At 36.9% G+C, this 15,933-nt stretch overlaps 1 protein-coding gene across 1 annotated transcript in view; it reads right to left on the bottom strand.

The window, feature by feature from the left end:
- Positions 1-1,123: 1,123 nt before the first annotated feature.
- Positions 1,124-15,933, bottom strand: part of PLCL2 (phospholipase C like 2) — a 98,918-nt gene continuing 84,108 nt past the window's right edge. Inside the window, exons 5-6 of the mRNA XM_032183204.1 lie at positions 9,587-9,696; positions 1,124-2,378 (exon numbers count right to left, since the gene is read on the bottom strand). Of these exons, the coding sequence (XP_032039095.1) occupies positions 2,199-2,378; positions 9,587-9,696 (290 nt within the window). The 3' untranslated portion in view covers positions 1,124-2,198. The remainder of the gene's footprint in view (positions 2,379-9,586; positions 9,697-15,933) is intronic.

Genomic DNA, 15,933 nt, shown 5'->3' with positions numbered 1-15,933 from the left:
TTAATTTTTTTTGGCCTTAAAGTGAAGAAAAAAACACCAAACAACCTTATTTGTGTTTAATCCTTTCAATGTTGACCAACGTCTTTCAAGGATGCAATGAACTAAGCAGGAATATATAAATAGTAAGAATGCCTCAGCCATTAATTCTGATAGCCTGGCTGAAGAAAGAGGATCCACAGAAATGCTTTGTTTGTTATATAAATTATGTAACTACGTAAATGCCAGGCAAACGATGGTGGGCAAGGGCTGCTAATGGAGTTTCACTGGCTTTTAGGTCTATAATGCTAACTGTACTGATGTTTTTCCAAAGCCCACGCCTTTCAATTAGGACTAAAAGTCAGTGGTAAAATTCCAGTAGCCTAGGTTTGGATTTTCTGATGAAGTGAAACTGACCTTGCCTATTTATGGCCCAGCTGAATCTTGATGTAACAGTTATTTTCCTGTAGATAATTCAGGAATAGATTTGACCCCTGAAGACTGATTTCATACTGTCTTGGAGTACAGTTGGCAACAGCCAATTTTGTGTTGCCTCCCATCAACTCCATGTGCCATCGAAGACTTGCAGCTGATAACGTAGAGAGGGACTGTTCACAAGGCAATGCTAGCAGGTGTTCACCACAGGTTAAATGCTTCATTTTGTATGACATGAAGTAGAACTCATTTCTGGCAGGATCATAATATTGAGGCATATGATCTGTCACTGGACACGGAAAGAGCTTACCACCTTCTAAAACTGCTCCTAACCTATTCAGTTTGACATTTAAAAATGCAAGCTAAGATGTGACATTTATTATGCAAATTGTTTTTATCATTCTTTTCCTTTAATTTTATGAAGACTAGAAAATAAATTTAAGTTCCTAATAATTCAGATGAAGTGTAAGTATACTGACGTTCTCAGTCAGAGATCCATTGACTTTTCCACGATGTTATATACATGTAGATGTTCATTACAACCTAAATGCAGAAATCGGATCTTGAATTGGTTAAACTAATCAATCCATGTAGAATGCCTGTCTTGAACTGCTCTAATTAAAACAATACTTACAACAGACATCACCACCTTCCCCTTTTTCCCACTACTGAACAAAAACTGCATTTTAATCTCTTTAGGATTTTGCTTGTTTTTCTTCAAATTTATTAGCTTCTGTAATTATATAGTCCATTTTATTGTTAAATCAGAAACAGTAAGAGAACACTCTAGGTTGGTATAGTCATTTTACAATGAGCATATCAGCTACAATACCTTTACCTAATGTTGTCATAAAACCAAACAAACAGAACCAGAACAGCAATTTTTTGACAAATCTGCTTATTGAGATATCGCTTATTCTGTAAGGAAGAAAATACTTGAAAAATAAAAAAGTTAAAATTTAGTTAAAAGCTTTACTTGTTTGGGAGCAATCTCATAAAACTTTTTAATATGAGCACTTCACTTCACAAAATGAAAAAAACTATTTACAACATTTTGCTTGCAGTTTGGTCACATTATCTACACACATTTGCAGAAGATCTTAGGCAAAATAGGTATGTATCTTTTTCTGACATAGGCTATCAGATTGATTGCACATTTTCCTTTTACATAATGGCTCTCCTATAGTGCACTGAAGTCAGTGATCACTGTCTAATTACATTCTCATTTTAATTTATGGCTCAACAATATAATCAATACCACTTCAAACCCAAATATCTGACCGGCTGAATGACATATAGTGTGAAACATGTGGATCCTCCTTTCTTGGACCTCATTTTCAAGTTAGGTGCACAATAGTTCACCTTGCTAGCACAATTACCAACCTGTGCGAAGAAATAAAGGACCTGTACATCTAATCTGTTTGAAAATCAAGGCATCTTGTCAAATTCTGTGAACTGTTCTCCCTCTAATTACAGCTCATTTAAGAAATGTTCATTTCCCTATGGCACTATAATGAACTTTTCATCACGCTATTACTGAATTACAGTATCTTTTACATATATACTATATTTTGGCCAATAACGTAATTTCCATGTTACACAATATCATTGCCTTCACAAGCAGAGTTGCTACATACATTCACAGTTTCAATAGATTGTAATTAGCTTCTCCAGTTGTGCTTTGAAAATCCCAAATATTTTCCAACAGTAAGTGCAAAGCAAATGTCCTATGCAGCTACAATTGGTCACAGAGTTATAAACTCCATAATTATGAGAAGAGCATTCTCTCATTCTCCATTTTCATCACCTGCTTTTTCAGGTATAACCTCCAGGCTTCGACGAGGTTTTGAGATTTCTGTGTTTTCAGTGCCTGGTTTATTAAGTCCACATGAAAGAGTGGCATAATGGATTTGTTTCAGATTCTCCAGTGCTTCATTTTTAGCATATTTGAGAAGATCAGCTTGTCCCTGCAAAACAAAAACACTGTTAGAATACAGAGTTGATAACAGGATTCTCTTTTCCCCTTTTCCTTCTGTTTGTTTCAGATTAATGGAATAGTTGCTCTGTTCAAAATAAGTAAATAAATGAACATGGATTATTACTTCACGTTTGTAAGTTGGTAACAACCAAGCTCCTTGCTTGCTCTGGAGCCAGCTGATTGCATAAACAAAGGAACAGGGATCATTTCTATCTAACAGCTGTCAGGAAAGTAATCTGTGCTGTATTTTTAACCCATGGGGACTATAAGTGTTTCTGCATGGAGAAAATTGTGAAGGCTCATTTTTATACTTCAGGGAGCAAACTTTTTGTTGCTGTTGTTGTTCTTCTTCTTCTTTGACATTTTTTCCCTAGCAATGTGATTCATTTAGTAGTAGCATGGTAAAGAATCAAAGTTTGACAAAACATAAAAAGTGAAAATAACATGCCAGGAAACAACATGTAAAAAGCACGGTGATGACAGAGACCTCACAGGATTGCTTGCTACCCTTCTTTGCTTGCAGTGTTTCTCTTCACAGTAATTAAGTTTTAAGTAAAACTGTAAGAGAAACTGTCCCAGACTCAGGTGATTTGGCTCTGTCCTGTATTATTAGCTACTCCATCTCTTTGCACTGATTAGAGCCCTCTAACTGCAACAACTCTCAGCAGCAGACTGGGGACTGCCTTCCCTGCAGCCCTTTCTGTCTACCCTGCCCATGTGCAGGGAATGGACAAGCTCATGGTGCTGTGCCTGCAATCCCAAAGGAGAACGGTCCCACGGCGTGGAGAAAATCAGATGAGGTTTCAAAAATACTAGATCTTAAACTGTGTCGTTTCCAACCGAAGGGGCACAAAACAAACACATATACACACACAAAAACAGGTACTGTAGTTCCTTGACACTCTCAATTCATATAATGCCTAATAAGGTATGAACTCTGACTGCACCTTTTCCTGTAATTGGGGGATTCACGCTTTTCTCATGTAAATTCTCCTGATTGACACCTCTCTTGAAGAGATGCTAACTTCTCTTGTAGAGACATAACTGCTCCATTGCCTCTCTTCCTCTGCCAAATAAGACTGAAATCCAACTTTTTGATTTCAAAAATAAAGAGTTACAATGGCAATCAGAAAAACATGTGTGCACTCACATTGTGCTGTTTCAACCTCACTTCTTTAGCAAGGCAGAATATAAATACTACCCCATGAAGTAAGCAGAATTACACATTTGAAGCACACAAATTCGAAACATATATTGCTTTCTACCCCCTACCCTTATCCAAGGCTATAATTGCTAGGGTGTTTTTTTCTGATTACCAGACAGGAAAAAATCTAGAAGTACACCAAACATAGCAAAAGCCTCAGTAATATTTTCTTCTAAGGAAAACCAGGGAATCTTTTTTTTTTTTTTTTTTAAATATTTTTTCCAAACTGACAAACAACTAAAAGCTAATTTAAAACACTCCAGCAGCCTAAATGAGTCATATCTGGAGTGCATCTGTTTCTAGCCCAAGTTCTGTTTTACATGGATTAGTATAATATACTTCTGGAACTTTAATCAAGTTGTTTATTATAGGCAGAGCTGCTAGCAACAGTCTATTAATAAGGTTGCCTAAAACTCCCCATTTAGAAAAAAAACCCTGCTGTCAGTTGCTTATATGCTTGCCAAACTTTTACTACTTAAGCTGATATTCTCTACGTAGGATTTTTGCCACTAGCAGATTTTATTATTACTGTTTAATATTATTCTTTAACCTCATCCATATGGCTCATTCAGTTCTGAGAATAAAGACAGGAAAATGCTGTCAGAATTTTTTTAACAACCTTCCATCCTTCCCCCCCACCTCCCACTTAGGGTAGGGACTTGCAATTCAAATGACTTAAGGAACCCATGGCTGCAGATCCAAGTTATGAGCTTTTACCAAACAAAAATCAGATTTTGAGAGTGGCTAATACAATCACGCAGGATTTCTTTCTTGGTCATTCTTCATCTCCTGACAGCTCCAGCATGTGGCAAGACAATGTGTATTCCGTTCTCACACAATAAAAAATATGCGCTAGAAGAAAACGGTTGGTTTTTCCTGTATAGCTTCTCCAAGTTGTCCTACCACCAGGATTTGGTTATCAATGCAGGCAGCCCAAAAGTCAGACTGGAGGAAGGAAAGGAAGAGCCTGGGACGGTGACTTTGGCAAGGAGCAGATGGAGAAAAGGAGTAGGCAAAGGGCAACCTCTGGGGCTGAACTGGCAAGGAGTCTATGACTGCAGAAAGTGAAGTTGGATTGTATTAGGCAAAGTAGTGACCAGGTAAGACCGAAGGAGATCATGAGTTAGCAACAAAACTATGAATTCTGTGAAGGAACACAGAGTTTAGACTGAACTGGACAAGGTGAAAAGGAAAGAAGGAGACAACAATTGGGACTGGAATACAGAAAGAAAACAGATCTGACAAAAACCACCATGTTGAATGAAGCCTGGAAATGGTAGTCAAGTAGAAGGACTAACAATTCAAAAAAGAGTGAGAGAACTTGGCAATGAGATTAAAAGTTGGTGAGAAAGAAAAACAAGCAAAAATGCACAACAGACAGAATACTGCAGAACACAATGAAATCAGGTAAAGTGATGGGGAAACTAAAATTAACACTCATCAGAAAGCATCTCTGGAGAAGAGGGGACAATATGAACTGGAAAGCAATAGGAAAAACTGCCAGAATAGAAAATTAGGTACCAAGTGGGAAAAGAGCACCGGATGGAGGAGAGAGGGGAGGTAGGAAGCCAGGGGTTGGCAGGAATGGCTTGGTTTTCAGCAGGGAGCTGCGATCATCTGGACAAGACTGAGGATGATGAACTCCATACACAAGAGTAGATCTGGGATAAGAGCCTGGATTATTAGAGGCAAGAGGGGTTCAGACTAAACACATTTGGCCTGGTGTTAGTCAAGTTTAGACTGGGGTGAAATAGTAAAATTAATCTGTGTCCATTAGATAATCTCTTCTCCGACACTCAGAATGAAGCAACTGATTTCTGAATGCCTCTGAACTTAGAAAAGCATTTGTGAAAACAACTGCGTTGTCATTATCTACCAGCATGTCTTGAGCCAAAGACAAAGTAAGAGCCACCCAGTGCTACCAAAGATAGGCCCTAGCTCAAGCGAGAGAGGTCTGTGCAATTATCCGAGCTCTGCTGATGTGCCATCATGAAGCCATACGCTGAGGGAAAAAAAGTATGCATCTTAAAAATTCAAGCTGTAGTCACAGTGAACACTTTTGAGCACAAAGCATTCGAAAGGCAGAAAAGTTGAAAAGTCATCCAGATCTGACAAACTGCCACCAATTACGAAACCTCACAGACCTTCCTTCTAGCTGTTTATCAAATTTCTCTTGTCCAAGGGGTCTCAAGAAGAAGTGTTTTTATATCATAGCTTCTGAAAGGTAAATAAAAGCAAAACCAACATTGTTCCTATCTGTTCTCTTATCTGTGAAATGAGATACCACGTCAGACAATCTGACAGCGTAACTGGAACATCTGAGCACAACTGCCTTCTCAATCTGGTATGTGTTCACTCATGATTTTTGGATAACAGATTCTCCAGTGAAGTGTCTGAACATTAAAGTACTGTATAGATGACATCTGAAATAACTGCATGAGTACCTTCTCCCCCAGAAATTCCAAGAAACTACATTACTAATGACTGGGCTTTATCTCAGGGTCTGGGAGCCCAAAGTTTGTATCAGGAACAGTACGAAGCCAGTATCACTTTCTCAAAAGCTTCTTTGAGCAGGGGGCTGCTTGGTATGCTGTAGCATACTGCAGCACTCCGTGTCCAGCTGACTTGCTCTGAGTGCACTCACAGAATCAGGCAATAAAGGACTTAGCTTCTTAACTTCTCAAAATGCTTTTAAGTAAGAGCCAAAATCCCATCAGTCTAGCAACTTGATTGAACCAGGATACTGGTTTTTCTTCTGAGCACCTACAGGCATAGGAAGCACGTTTGGGGGGCTTTATGAATGCCCATGGTGAGAACAGTGCTGTCCATGTATAAATGCACAAACTGAATACAGGTATTTCATCCAAATTCAAACATGCCATACCAATAATAAATTTGGCCACAGTTTCAAATTAGGAAAACCAAAACACTTTAAAATAGTAATTGTAACACATACACACACATATAGATATTTGTTAGATTAGTTAGCTGTTCTAACAAAGAGTTCCCATAGAATTAAGCTGTCGATTTCGTTTTTTTATCAAACTTTCCATTGCATCAACTGTAGTCGAAATGTCCCAATTAAAAAAAAAAAAAGATCAATACTTGCCTTAAGGGCAAAATGCAACTGAATCGGTTTGGAAAATATATCAGCCAAGCCATATGACCATGTTACGATTCCTCTGTGAGGAGCTGATGATAGCGCTCATGCAGAATTATTTAGTGATGCTGTTCAGAGCCACAGAGCATTTCCTAAATCATAGCCAAGAAACTACGTGAAATACTGTTTCAAATTACAAGTAGAATAAAAAGTTCAATCTATCTAAGCACGGCACTGCCTTTGGTGTGTCGGTTGCTCAGTTGCCTTGCTGAACAACAAAATTTGGGGTCACTGAACAGACTAGATTTTATTTTTTATGCTGTTCAAAAGAGAAGTTAATTTGAAGCAGGCAGGGAATTCAAGAGAAAAAAATAAATTATTCTTCAAGTGGCTTCATAGATTGTCACTCTTCTGATCAATTTTTACTCCAGAAAATGTGGGTATTCAATTTCCATCCCTGTCCTCACATACTTTTCAGAGAGCTGGAAAAATGGAAAACAGAAATGGAAAACCATAGCACTAGATCAAAATTATGGTTGCAGGAAGAGCAGTGTCTTAGAATCTCATGGACTTTTTAACTATGTCCCTCAAGACAAGCTACAGTTACAGCCTGTAGTTAAGAGTCCAGAGTGAAAAAGTTCAACGTGTTTTACTTCAAGCAAATCACAAGCTCTAACTTTCTGTGTATCTAAATGTGAATAATAATACTTAATAGAAGCCTATGTGAACTGTAGGATTTGTGAACTGTAACATTTGTAAAGAACTTTTAAGACATTACAACATACATGAACTTTCTGTAATAAGACCTCCTACAGTTTAGACGACAGTTTGATTAGACATCTTACTGATTTTATGATGAAGTATTAAGTATGGGAAAAACTGTACCTTCCTATAGAAGGGACATTAGTCTGGGAGCAGAAAAAAAAAAAAAAAAAACTAAGTCAATGTTGAAGAGATTTCCTGAATAATCTCTTTAGAAGGAAGGCCTTTAACTTCATAATTACATTAATCCTAAGGATACACAAAGAAGCCCTTCAGGGCTCCCAAGAGCCAGATCTCCTGTGTGGGTTCTCCAGTTCCTGGCTTATGCAGAAATCACAGTTTCACAGGTCAGTCATTCATCAACTGCAAATCCTTCCCCCAGCCAGCCCGTATGTTCTGAATGGAAAGCAGAGATGAAACAGAGGTACTGCTGCTGTTTCGGGCAGCATTAAAATAGATTGCCTTATCCAAGCTGTATCTGATCCTCTTGACAGAAAATTAAAGGCTAGAATCTATTTCCTTTACATTTTCCCAAACCCACTGAACTGACTGCCCTTCTCTTCATCTCCTAGGTAGTATTGGTTTGTACTTGACACATCCCATTTAGCATCTTCAGGAAATTCTGCTCTATTAAAGGAAAAGTGACAATCTGGTCCTTTTATTTTTAAGCAGAACCTACAAACATATTTTTAGAATGTATTAACTGTACACGCTGTAGCAAATTCAACCTCTTTTTGATTGTCTTCTGCATTAAACTTGTACGGTGTAAAACAAGGGGGACAGAACAGTAAGCGGGACAGTGAAAAAGCTTAAAAGCTGAAACTAACACAGAAAGCACAAATATGTGTGTGTTACTGCTTTTCTGTAGTGGTGCACTCTAAGGCGAGGTGGTAGGGAATTCTATTTTCAGTAATAAGAACTAAAAATAAAAAAATCAGTGGGAGAAAATTTTCTTTCTAATTAAAACAGATTTTCTAGTTTAATATAGTGATGAAATATTTGATTGAGTGGGAGAGAAGAACTCATTAGTAGATGTAAACACAAAATTTGAATAATTTGGGCTAGAAGGATAGTGTCAAGGGAATAAATTAGGAGAGGCAGTTTTGCTGTCTCTATAAATTTTGATATTCTCTGCTGAGATGAAAGACTAGAGATAAGAAAGTTGTTCCACATTTGAGTTTCCTGAGGGTTTCTAGCTGAAAGCTTTTTTATATTACATCACTTAATGTTGTGTAAAAACATAAGCAAATGTGCTCAATAGAAGGCAAAGAGAATCTCTAGATCATACACACTCATCTTACTCCAGTCTGGATTACTGATATATTTTGCATGTGTCATTAATCACCATTCCTCACTAACTGCAATAGCAACAGCCTCCCTTTTGTTTTTCAATAACTGCATTAACCTTAATAACCTCACTCCCTTTGAAATCACAGAAAAGGTTTTAAACAGCAGCACAGCTTCCTCCCAGCCCAAGTAGCTTCACAGAAATCAGTACTCATTGTTTCACCCATGTCAAAAATTCACATTGACGGTCTGCTGTGTTCTCAGCTTAATAAAAAAAAAAAATTGAAAATCATAAAAGTGAACAAATGTAGTTGAACTTTCACAGAATCACAGAATCACAGAATTTCTAGGTTGGAAGAGACCTCAAGATCATCGAGTTCAACCTCTGACCTAATGCTAACAAGTCCTCCACTAAACCATATCCCTAAGCTCTACATCTAAACGTCTTTTGAAGACTTCCAGGGATGGTGACTCCACCACTTCCCTGGGCAGCCTGTTCCAATGCCTCACAACCCTTTCGGTAAAGAATTTCTTCCTAACATCTAACCTAAAACTCCCCTGGCGCAACTTAAGCCCATTCCCCCTTGTCCTGTCACCAGGCACGTGGGAGAACAGACCAACCCCCACCTCGCTACAGCCTCCCTTGAGGTACCTATAGAGAGCAATAAGGTCGCCCCTGAGCCTCCTCTTCTCCAGGCTGAACAAGCCCAGCTCCCTCAGCCGCTCCTTGTAGGACTTGTTCTCCAGGCCCCTCACCGGCTTCGTCGCCCTTCTCTGCACCAATGACCAATAATAATATTATATTTAGAAAAACACAGTAGCTAACCAAAGGATGACACATTACCTTTAAAATTGTAATATTCCACGTAAAACTTTCTACAGATTTTTGCAGCTTTCTTTCTTTCAAGCCTTCTCTTGCTCCTATATTATGCAGGTTTTCATGAAACTCCATTGCTGTAGAGAGGAAAAGAGAGAGGAATATAGCATCTTTTTAAATTCATTTTTGTTATCACAGAAACAGTGATTTGAAACTAAAAAGGTAAAGAACAGTTAAAAAGCATTAGAAATGGTATTTTTCAAGCACAAATATATTTGACCTAGTAATCCAAAATTATACAACATGCCAATACGCACTGATCTCTCTAAGCCAAAATCCATGCTGAAGTACTTGTTGGGTCACTGACATAGAAACACGGAGCCGAACAAATATTTACTATACAAAACTATTCTTAAATAACATTTGAATATGTTGCACTACATGTTAAGACCTTTTTGTGCATCTCTAGGAAGTGGAAGCAGTAATTTCATGAAAAATATTTCATGTTTTATGTCTCAACAAATGTATTTTGTGCCTTGCTCTAGTACACACTAAATTTACCTCATGGTTGTCCAGATAACAGCTTACATGCTGGGACCCATGCAGAAAACAGCCTTCCCACCTTACCCCGAGGGAAGGGGTCTAAGCGTGAAATGGCTATGTCAAGCAAACCACCAAGGACATTTAACCATACTCATGTAAAGTACTGTGTCCACAGAACCCGTATCTGACAATCCCCCAACCAAAAAAACTTCCTGAAAAATCCAGATTATTTTGTTCATATTATATTTCCCAATACCAGATTTCTAATTAGTTGAGAAATTAAAGTTCTATCACTGTTTCCAAGTATCTGTTTCCATCATCCAAAAAATAAATTCCCAGTATATCATAGAAAGATGATCCCTAGATCCATAATTACAGCACTACATTTTGAGAGCCACCAGGACAATACAGATTTTCTTATGTGCTATCATTTATCCTTAGACTCTACTACTGAACTTTTGGAGTTCTGTACTCAGATTCTCAGCACAATAAATAAATCAGCAAGGTGCATGGAAAATAAGCAGGTGACTTGCAATGTAACCCCATTACCAGCAGTTCATAAATTGAAAAAAAAAATATGAAAGGAGGTAGACTAGAGTGCATGCAGTACATTTACAGAACTACAGTAATGGTTTACTAGCCTCGTATCGACCGTTATAAATAATCCCCTTCAAATCCAAACCCACAGAAGTAGTGTTTGACAACAACCTTGCACCAAAGCTACTCAGAGATTGAGAATTACTCTGAGGGACTGCATGATTGGTGTGAAATTGGTGCTTTGCAGATTGCAGATTCTAATTTATACAATGTCATTAATAAGTCAGACATGGCGACAATGTCGGCCATGTGTTCTGCTAACCAGAAGAGTTGTGTCTGTGGTGCACTGACTGCTTTCTGTGATGACCCCCTTCTTTTTTTATGCTCATGTGAAGTTACATTTCTATTTTGTCAAAGACATTCCACTCCAGCTAAATACTCCAAGGAGTTAGCAGCAACATGTCATTGCCCTTTTTCAAAAAATGAAAGGAAGTCAAATCATCCCACCAAGGTACACACACAAACCCTTGGCAAACAAGTGCTGCTTGATCACACCCCTCTCCTCAGCTTTTCTTAGGCTGGATGGGCAACTCCCCATTGCCATGGTAAACTAAACCTATCCAATTCTAAGGCTAATCATACAGTCAGAGACAAGTAGCTTTGAATTACATTTCTGTTTCTATTACTATTTTGCCAGGTACATTTAAATGGATTATTTCACCTCTTAGTTTCATTTTTTCCGTCTACTGATTCTAACTAATGACATTCCCTACACAATACAAGGCAACCTGAGCTTTAGTTACAAAGTATGAATTCAGTACAGCATTTATTGTCGACTACATTTCTCTCAGTATTCCCCTTCTCTGTCCCTGCTTGTTTTTCTTGTTTTATCTTGGAACTGCCTATTTCATACATTAATAGTGGCAAAGTAGTAACAGAAGTTTTAAATTCCAAAACAAAACCAACTTCTTAGAAGATAACAAGAGAAAAAAAAGGAAGAAACAGCTTTTCATTCACAGCTAAATTAATGACAAATGACAAATATGTTCACAAAGTCACTTAAAAGTGCCTTTCAGATAAGCTTGCGGAAAACCCTGAATTGTAACTCTCTTTTTTTCAGATAAATTCACAGAATTTTTTATCTCCTTCAAAGTAAAACTTCAGTTCTTGCAGTCATTACGATACAGTAAGAAAATCAATTTTATAAAGCTTAATTACTTCTAGAATTATTAGTCTATTAGTATTTTGAACTGCCTGGCAGTTCTTGGATGATAACAGTCCTTATGCTAACCTGATTTATCACTCTTAATATGTTTTCTGCATATACCACCTGTTTAATCAAAAAAAAAGTTGTTCATGCTTTCCATTTTACTTGCACCTGTTAAAAATATATCATCTACAAGTTTCTGAGTGATCATGGAAATTATATTGAATGCCAGAGAACTGTAATGCAATGGTAATGTCGTTCTAAATGTATAGTCATATTCTTCCGGTGAAGAAAAAGTCCCTGAAGTATAAAAAAGTTCCATGAAAGAGCGAAATGTCCTCACTGGGTTGGATGGGGCCCTGGGCAACCTGACCTAGAGGGTGGCATCCCTGCCCATGGCAGGGGGGTTGGAACCAGGTGATCTTTAAGGTCCGTTCCAACCCAAGCCATTCTATGATTCTATGACCTCCTTTTCCCTTTGAAGGACAGTCTTTTAGATGACCAGACAGCATGCTTGTCCTGCACTCTCAACAGATGCATTTCTAAACTTTTACATTTGGTATTGTCACTTACTGAGAGCCAATGTCAAACATAAATATGAGCATGAACATGAAGTATATAGATGAACAAGAAGATGATATAGGAGGAATCAAGGAAACACGGTCCCCCACAAAGTACTTCTGCATCACTCCAAAGTGTGCATTTGATCTGTTCAGTGGAGTCATTTCATTTTGCTGCAACCTGTACAGCAAATAGCCACTAAAAATAATGCCTGTGTGACTTTAGTGTTGGCCAAAAAGTATCCCTGATTCCCACACTTTTCAGAAAGGTCTGTCACAAATAAATCACAGATTAGCTCTGAACAGCATCTTAAGCTTCAAATATACAGAACCAAAGGCTATCTTCAAAATTAAAGCAAATATTTTATTAACTCTGCAGAATATCATAAAATCCCTAAACCAAAACTATTTTCATCTGTAACTAACAACATTACTGTAATACCAATCTAACATTAAATGAAGCACTACCTCTCTTAGCAGGCTGATGGGAGTGATCTGTCTAAACATGAAACCACTCAATTTAGGAGACCAGCAGAAGGACTGGTATGACAGCCATAAAACTCCTACTGAAAGCTCTCCAGTTCCATATCCAAAAAACAATTTTAACAATCATCAGCATAGATACTTATACTAATATGTACAGACTCTAATTATATAGTTATATGATTTGAAGCTGTCAGGAAGGGTTGATGTAGTTGATTTCCCAGGTATATTTCTAAAGAGTAATAGCATTAAAAAAGAGCTGAGAAAGGTTCAGAAGAATCTCTGTGCAGAAACACCTGGCTAAATGAGAACTGCAATAAAATTTTTTCTCTAGGGAAAATTACAATTGGGAGGAAAGACAGCTCCTCTCACACTGAGAGAAGTCATCTGTGATAGATTTGTTGATCCCAGTCATCATAATTGTGTATAAAATGACATACAGCACAAGAACAACAAGCCAACTTATTAATCATACAGATTTAACCAGGTAAAAATCAACAGCTTGATTTTTTTCTAGAAATAGGTGAGGCACCCATGCTTCTGAACAACTCAAGAATGACATTGCTTGCCTATCTTTTGCATCTTATGCAGTTACTAATTATACTATCAGAATTAATCTAGTTTATTACTAGTGCAATGAACTGATGGCAATTTAATCCATCCCATTTATTACAATGTTGAAAAGAATTTTTACCTCTATAAAAACGTTAAAGAGATTATGTAATCTTGAGGTCTATTTCAACCTATTGTTTTGAGCAAACACATTACTACTGACGAGTGATTAAAACCTGCCTTTTAAGTTAACTGAAAGAGCTTAGTCACTTGTGAATTAAAGTGCATTGACCTACAACACCTTAGGCTACCAGGTTTCACTTCGTATCGATTAGAAAACTACATATGGCCAATTGCTGTGTAAGTATTGAGAGTTGAGATAGTTGTTTTTTTGAGGAATCCTTAGCAAAACAGTGAGCACAATACTTGCTATACTGTATTTCTAAAGCCAAATTTCTACTTTATATACTTGTTTTCATTGATGAAAAAATTCTTGCCAAGAACATGATTTACAAAATTTATATTGGAGATATAATTATACAGCAGGTGGGCTTCTTGTTCTTTTCTTAACAAATAACTTTATCAATGAAATATCAAAATGGTAAAACATTGGTAATAAATATATATACTCTTTGCCCCCTACCTAGTAGTCCTAATATGAAATGGATAACAAGCATTTTTCCATACCTGCATAAAATACATACTACTAACAGATACCGCAGATACTGAGAACATACTGTAGATAAACTCTTAATGTCACTCAAGTTAAATATATTTTATTTAATTCTTGGTAGAGCTCTTTGATTTAAAAGCAAAATGAGCATTTTTCAAAAGATTTATAAAGGAACAATAAAAATTAAATAAATATTAAATATTTCTAAAATTTGAGGAGTATACCAGACACTTCTTGATGAGGTTATTATATATTGCAGCTCAATTACTATTTACACTCTTCTCAAATGTTTAGAAAGCTTCTGTAAATCAGTTGCATACAGAAAGCTGTTCCTTACAAGGAAAAAAAATCCAAGAAAGCACTTTAGGCTTGAAAATTTTTCTTCTTAGAAAAGGAAAGAATTCTAGGAAAGCATTTAAGCTTTAAGTACCCATTTCCACACATAAATGTTTAATCTGTGCATATAACTGCTATGTTCGCCCCCATCTTTGAAAGCCAGGGCTTTAATTTTTTACAAAATTGCTAATGTTTCTTAGTATTTTTCTTTCAGCTTATATTGCTTGAACACTCAGGTATTTCAACCTCACAAATAATTTCTATTTAAAACAAGGTTTATCAGAAAAGTGATCAAGAAATAGTCTGGTTACCAGATAAAATCTCCTATAAACCATTTACATGTACATCATGGCAAAGAAGCCATGCCATGGAAATCAGTATAGCTATAAATTCTCACATAATTTTGCTTGTAGAATGCTTCTATACAAAATTTAAGATGAACTTTAATGAATAACTACTTAGTGCACCTCTGTATTAAATCAGTATCAATTCCAGCTGCAAAAACGGAGTTTTAACAGGAACTAGGATTAGACTCACACATAATTCCAAGCACCTACTTCCCAGTGAAGTCAACTGAAACATTTTACATCATAAAGAACCAGATTTTTTTTTTGCAGATTCTGAGATTATTTTTTTTATTATTATTATTTTTTGTCAGATTGCTATGCATTGGCTTCAAGAAGTTCCAGGTCTGAATTATTTGCATTTAAAATATTTAGATTAATACTTGATAAAATAATACATTAACCAAATTTGTTACTCAATATCTCTTTTAATTATTTCAACTTGTTTGGCAATGGTACAGCAGTACCTTCTTAGTAGGTAGAAATGTTTCCCAGACACAGATAGCCATGTCCCACCTCTACAGATAGTTAAATGTTCCTGCTGCCCCTTTATTCTTCAAAAGTAGGGAAGAAAAATTCTTTACCGAAGATAACCTTCTTACCTCAGCATCCCAAACTGTAATGGCATCACAACCTGCCTAATGCCATCCTCTCTGCTAGGACAAAATTAATATTTAGTCTTTCAGTCCTAACTCATCCAGTTCCATATTTCACAATAATTCAATTTTCAACATAAGGCACCTTCTTTAATGCTGGTGAACCAGGAGGAGATAAGATGGTCTCACAATATGCCAACATTTTTATGAACCACTGTCAGCAGAGATTCAAAGTAGCTGCTGCACCAACTTTATGTCCTCTTTATAAGAGGACATCTGTGACATCTGGCTATGATGTAATTAAAATGTTATTACTTCTGTAAGTTCAGTAACCAGCTCCAACTTCATAAACACTTTCAAGAACAGTCCTATGTACCATTAACTTTCCAGACATCACAAAATGTTTATCAAGCTACGAAACACACAAACCCCTCACACCAACACTTTTTGTGTACCTCCAAAAAAAGCAGTCGCACAAAACACACTGAAAATTAGGCCTTCACATATTAAAATATTTGTCCTGAAAAGAAGACTCATGATTTC

This window comes from Aythya fuligula, chromosome 2, assembly GCF_009819795.1.
Source record: "Aythya fuligula isolate bAytFul2 chromosome 2, bAytFul2.pri, whole genome shotgun sequence".
NCBI lineage: Eukaryota > Metazoa > Chordata > Aves > Anseriformes > Anatidae > Aythya > Aythya fuligula.
The sequence above is the reverse complement of the archived record's forward strand: the minus strand, read 5'-3'. Positions and strand labels throughout refer to the sequence as shown.